This window comes from Mandrillus leucophaeus, unplaced genomic scaffold, assembly GCF_000951045.1.
Source record: "Mandrillus leucophaeus isolate KB7577 unplaced genomic scaffold, Mleu.le_1.0 Scaffold20, whole genome shotgun sequence".
Lineage (NCBI taxonomy): Eukaryota > Metazoa > Chordata > Mammalia > Primates > Cercopithecidae > Mandrillus > Mandrillus leucophaeus.
Window position 1 is genome coordinate 505,119 of NW_012102032.1, and position 6,619 is coordinate 511,737.

Genomic DNA, 6,619 nt, shown 5'->3' on the forward strand with positions numbered 1-6,619 from the left:
ATCTTTGTTAATGTCTTCTTTTCAGTGTTAGTCTTTAAATCTTTGTTTTCTGTCTGTTACCTTGATTTTTATCCTATCAGCAGTCCCTTTGCTTATTCCTTAAACTCTGACTTTTCCACCTCACTACTGAAACTACTCTATTGAAGACTATTAGAGTTAGTAGCTTTTTCTCTGAGTTTTGTCTTCTTAGATCTTGGCCTTACTGACCATTTTATTAATATACCCATTGTTTCATTAAAGCTGTGTTTATAAGTTGCTAGCCATATCCATTAATATGTAAGACAGACACCACCCCTGTGAACATGAACATGAATGTAAAACCTATACAACTTATTTTACCCTCTCAGATGTGCTGGTTTCAAATGGACTCTGCAGCATAAACACAGGTTGAGAAGGATAGATCTGAAGCTCTTTGTTTGCTATCCTGAGGTTGTCCTTTATCCTGGTGAGAGAGTGAAACATTTTAAGTCGTGTCTAGCTAAACCACAGATTTGGAACTTCTTAATGAATCACTTCATTTTCCTAGACCACTCCTTTTATCTGTCAAATTCAATGACTTCAACATCTATACTGTTCCCTTTCTGAAGAACTTAACCTAAGTTCCTACTCCTCTGGCTCAGTTGAGAGGTCCTCCTAAAACTGAAGTATTTTATCTGCGATCGTTAGAGATTCCTCACTACTCCTCCCATAATGGCATCCCTTTAGACCACGCTTCCCTCATACTATCCTTGATGCCCAGAATATTCCTTCTCTCCTACCCTTATCCATATTTTGTCCGATTTTCAAAGTCTAGATCATATCCCATTTGCCCTTTTCCTTTAGCCCTTTTCCAAATAAAGGTGTTCCCACGTCTCCTTATCTTTAGTTCTAGGCAATTAGCACTTAATAATTCCTGTTGGTGCCTGTTAGACTGTAAGCTTCACGGTAACAAGGAAAACAGTCCCTTACAGTGTTATCATAGGCTAAGGCACTCAACAAATATTTGTTTACTAGTTGTGAAATATATGTGATATACCTTAATTTTCACCAGCTTGTGACATAAAGTTGCAGTCTGATTTCAAATTCAAATTAATATTAGCATAGTTGTCTAATAGCAGTTTTATAATTATCTACATCAATTTTGGCCTTGAGAGTGTGATAATAAATTACTTTGAATGGCTTGACTATAAAGCAGTTATTCTCATATTCTTCCACAAATATGGTATTTTAATGTGATTTCCCTCTTCATATTTTCTACAAGATTCTATGTTGTAGCCTAAATCATCTTGTATGTATTGTGAATTCTGTCTTTTGTTATTCCTGCAACAGGTATAGATGGCTTCTGTTAACTTTAATGTGTATTCTGAATTGGAAATTGAGGAGATAGAGAACGATTTATTTTATTTGCGTGAATTTCTTATCTTTCCCTGTGTTTTACAAAAGAGACATTTATCAGAGTTTAACTTGATAATTCTATAGAGTAATATAAAAAGATAGATTTGTGTCCAAGGAAGAAGTAACATTTGGTTAAACCATTATCCTAATTCTGAAGCCACCGTCATCTTGTTATGATTTTTTAGAAAGGCACTTTTGACTTTTTACTACCTCTCAGACTACCATTAGATTCTGTGTGGTAGTTCTCCCTCTATCCTGAATCCATGCTATTTTTAAAGCAGATGTCTTTTAGGATGTGTTTCAGAAATAAGATATTAATTAGGACTTTTGGGGGGGATTCTTTTGTTGTGTGCATAAATTTGTCAACTTAATTCGAATTAGTAAAAACAATTATATGTGTATTTACTGTGGTTATCATTTTTTAAATGCCTTATCTATTGCTAACCACATAAATGGAGTTGATAATTTTTATCAGCAGTCAAGAACAGTGATATAAAATGAACATTAGATCAATAAGAAGTTTTTTGCATGAAAGAGTTGTTGGCTTACAGGCACTGGCTTACTCCATAACACAGAAAATGAGGTAATTTTTATACTTTCTCTATAAACCCATCAATTAATAAGACTCACTAGAAAACTACAGTAATTGAGAAAATGTGGTATTACTGAAAGGCTACATAGATCAATGGAACACATAGATCAATCCAGAAATAGACCCACACGTATATGGTCAGTTGGTTTTTGACAAACATGGAAAGGCAATTAAAGGAGAAAGGATAATCTTTTTAGCAAATGGTGATGGAACAATTACACATCTATGTTTTAAAAAAAGAACACAATGAACCTCAACTCTCACTACATACACAAAAATGAGCGAAAAATAAATCAAAGTTTGCTTTTCCCCTGTCAAATCAACATTGCACTGAAAGTTCTAGGTAGGTCAGTGAGGCAAAAAAAAAAAAAAAAAAAAAAGTCATCTAGACTGGAAAGGAAGAAGTAAAACTATCTCTTTTTTGAGGATGACGTAATTATGTGTGTAGAAAATCCTCAGGAATCCAGAAGAAATTACTAGAACTAAGAAATGAGTTCAGCAAAGTTGTAGGATGCAAGATCAGTATACAAAAGTTACCTATATTTCTATACATTAGCAATGAATAATCTGAAACATGAAATTAAGAAAACAATTCCATTTTCAAATTGCATGAAAAAGAATGAAATAATTAGTAGTAAGTTAACCAAAGAAGTATAAAACTTGTACCCTGGCCTGACGCGGTGGCTCAAGCCTGTAATCCCAGCACTTTGGGAGGCCGAGACGGGTGGATCACGAGGTCAGGAGATCGAGACCATCCTGGCTAACACGGTGAAACCCCGTCTCTACTAAAAAATACAAAAAACTAGCCGGGCGATGTGGCGGACGCCTGTAGTCCCAGCTACTTGGGAGGCTGAGGCAGGAGAATGGCGTGAACCTGGGAGGCGGAGCTTGCAGTGAGCTGAGATCCAGCCACTGCACTCCAGCCTGGGCGACAGAGCGAGACTCCGTCTCAAAAAAAAACAAAAAACAAAAAACTTGTACCCTGAAAACTACAGAGCAACATTGAAAGAAATTTGAGAATACCTAGGTAAATGGAAAGGCATCCTAAGTTCTTGGATTAAAAGACATATTATTGTTAAAATGGCAGTATTCCCCAAATTGATCTCCAGATTAAATGTAATCCCTATGAAAAGCCCAGCTGGCTTTTGTTTAGAAATTGACAAGGTATGGGGGAACTAGCAGATTGTGTTGGATGTGAGGACCTAAGCAGGGCAACAAACCACCTTAACTGTCTTTAGAAAGATAAGGAATTCAGCCCTAATTCCCAAAGACTGAAATATGTTAATAATTAAGTCACACTTGGTATTACCAGAATACCTCTTTTTTGTTTGTTTGTTTAGAGACAGGGTCTCTGTATGCCACCCGGGCTTGGAGCGCAGGGATGCTGTCATATTTCACTGTAACCTTGAATTTCTGGACTCAAGTAATCCTCTTGCCTCAATCTTGAGCAGCTAGGATGACAGGCGTGTACCACAATACTCAGCTAATTTTTGATATTTTTTGTAGAGATGGGGTCTCACTATGTTGCCCAGGCTGGCCTCAAACTCGTGGCCTCCTGCCTTGGCCTCCCAAAGTGCTGGGATTGCAGGCATGAGCCATCCAGCTCTCCAAGAATAGTTTGGTTTCTTCTCATCCACATAATTGTAATTCTCTTGGCATCAATTCTACCTTTGATGCCTTTTTTTTTTTTTTTTTCTTTTGAGACGGAGTCTCGCTGTGTCGACCAGGCTGGAGTGCAGTGGCGCAATCTCCACTCACTGCAAGCTCCGCCTCCTGGGTTCACACCATTCTCCTGCCTCAGCCTCCCGAGTAGCTGGGACTACAGGCGCCCACCACCGTGCCCAGCTAAGTTTTGTATTTTTAGTAGAGACGGGGTTTCACCATGTTAACCAGGATGGTCTTGATCTCCTGACCTCGTGATCTGCCCGTCTCGGCCTCCCAAAGTGCTGGGATTACAGACGTGAGCCACTGCACCCGGCCCCTTTGATGCCTTTCTTAAATGATTACTGGAGTCAGTGAAAACCCTATCAGAGATAGGAAACTTCCCTTAATGATGCTTTTCTTTATTTTTCTCTTTGTAGGAAAACTGAACAGCCAAGACTCCTATAACAATTTTACCAACAACAACCCTGGCAACCCTCGACTGTCTCCTCTCCCCAGCTTGATGGTAGTGATGCCTCTTGCACAAATCAAGCAGCCAATGACATTGGGGACCATCACCAAACGAACAGGGTAAGGCTTCAGGCTTGGTGCTTTCTTAACAGCTGTTTTATAGGGTTGAATGAATAAAAATAAAACATACTTTTTCTTTGTGTGGTTTTTATTATGTTCTTCATTTCCAGCTCAAATGAGACTTAATGGCATCAGATTAAGTACAAAGCATAAAACTTGCACAAACATACTTGCACACAACCATGTATACACACATCCATCGAGAAAACAAAGCAGTGACAAGCTGTGAAAACTAGTATTGGCTAATCAAAAACAGATCCATCTACTTCGTCTTACCCTTACTGCCTTGTGGCTTTGCCTGCAAGTACAGTTTCATTTTCCTGGCTCTTTCGGGATTTGAAATGACTCCCAAATTTTGACAGATACAAATACGGAGAGAACCTTAGATGACAACCATCTTTTTAATACTTTGAAAAAAATCATCTCTATTGAGATATAATTTACATATAATAATCTGTCGTTAGTGTTAGGACAATATGATGTTATTGGTAGTTTTCAAAGCCAGTGCACTAAGATTTTGGCTTTATTAAGATTGGTCATTAACTTCCTTAAAGACTTTTGATGACTCACTTGATTTATTTGTGCTTATTTTAGCAATTTGCTACCCCTTAGGAATATAAGATTATCACTTCATTAGGTTCCTGAAAATAAACTGCTAGGTCTAAGATATTATTAGATATTCAATTGTATGTTAACACTGGAAATCCATTTTATATCAGAAAATGTGTATGTTTATAGGCAAATTACTTGTTTTCCATAGTGAGCAATGCTGAAGTTTAACCTAATTTGAAATGGAACAATGTTTTTACATTTCTGTATTAAAGTAGTCAGGCAAAAACTCTGTCTGGCCTCAAACAGTCCTCAAGTTCTTTCCAATGAAAGGAATATATTAAATTATTTGGCTGCTATGTCAATATATCTTAATTTTGTTGTGTTCAGTATTAATGTGTTTACAGAGGTCACTTTTGTGAGAAGAAATACTCAGTAGTCTCAGGGATAAGGCCTTTGAGCTCCAGGTATCACCATAACATAGAAACTGACCCTGTAGCTAGGTGGAGTGGTGTTTGTATATAGGGAGATCCTGTTGCTGCATGCAGACATAAAATTGAGTCTGTGGCATTTGCAGTATTTTTTAGCAAAACTTCTTCCCAAATCAGACATGTTAAGGCACCAATAATTTGGCCTGTATATCTTTTTAATTTTTTTCAACTTTTTAACTCCTTGGGTCCAGCAAAAGTATAATCTTAAGTTGGATTTCAACTTTCTCTTCCTCTGTTAGTTTATTTTCAAATAAGTTAAGAATAATGGCTGTGAATAGTAAAGAGGTTATGTCCTTTATATTGACAATTAGGTTATTTTTTCATTGTGTATTACATTCCTGTGATGTAGAATAAAAAATGGGACTAAATCTGGAATCATAACTTTAAAGTTTCTTTTTTACTTACTGAAGTTAGTCAGTACATAACTGTATCATCTTGATTCACTCCAGCATTGTACAGTTCTCCAAAGTACTTACAGATTTTAGCCTGTCTTTCCTGAATCTAAGTGAAACCATCCTCAAAATTGTTTTTCTGTATTTTAATTTTATATTCAGAGTGAGGGAAATTTAAGAAGGTTCAAAAGGCTCCTGGAGTCATAAAAGCATATTCTAGTGCTTTGTTTCTGGCGTGTGTTTATTTAATTTTAACATAAGAGCTGTCCTGTTTTATAATGCAAAGAATTAGCTCTCTTTTTCTAATGAGCTTCTCCAAATATATCTCTGAAATAGTAACTGAAGTTTAGTGCATAAAATGATATGATGTTAGAATTTAATTCATAATATTTATGGAGAGGGATAGGAAGTGAGTCTTTTTTATGTAGTATTTGAAATTTTCCATAAGGAGATAAAATCTCTTGCTCTCTTTCTCTCTGTCTCCCTCTTACTACTGCATTTCTCTGTACACTAAGATGAATAGAAACTGTTAGTTAATTGGGTGTCCTCCTGTGTTACCACACATTATGAATTTAGATAAAATTCTTATGTTTCCTTTTCTTATAAAAATTTGCTCTCTGTTCTCAGATTTTTGGAGCATTCTGTTGTATTATGAACAATTTAATTATTAACAAGGGAAGTGTTATCAATTTGAGTTATTTTATATGCTTTGAAACAAATGTTAGTTAAGATACTTGTATCATATTATTTACTAGGCTTTGTATCTCAATTCATACCATTTCATTTCTGCTATGGTTTCAAATTCTTTTTAGCATGCCTTGTATTGAAGTGTTCAGAGAGAATAATTGATACTTGTCACACAATGAGTACTAGGTTTTAATTTATTTGTGACATAGTTTCAGACTTACAGAAATGTTCCAAGACTATCCAAAGGAATTCTTGTATACCCAAATTCCCCAATTTTTTTTTTTTTTTTTTTTTTTTTTTTT

General features: G+C 36.0%; 1 protein-coding gene across 4 annotated transcripts in view; it reads left to right on the forward strand.

The window, feature by feature from the left end:
• The window catches only part of BCAS3 (breast carcinoma amplified sequence 3), a 764,111-nt gene that overhangs the window by 340,058 nt on the left and 417,434 nt on the right, over window positions 1-6,619 (forward strand). For all 4 annotated transcript variants that reach the window (XM_011979152.1, XM_011979154.1, XM_011979151.1 and 1 more), the window contains exon 16: window positions 4,048-4,198. In XM_011979152.1, the coding sequence (XP_011834542.1) occupies window positions 4,048-4,198 (151 nt within the window). The remainder of the gene's footprint in view (window positions 1-4,047; window positions 4,199-6,619) is intronic.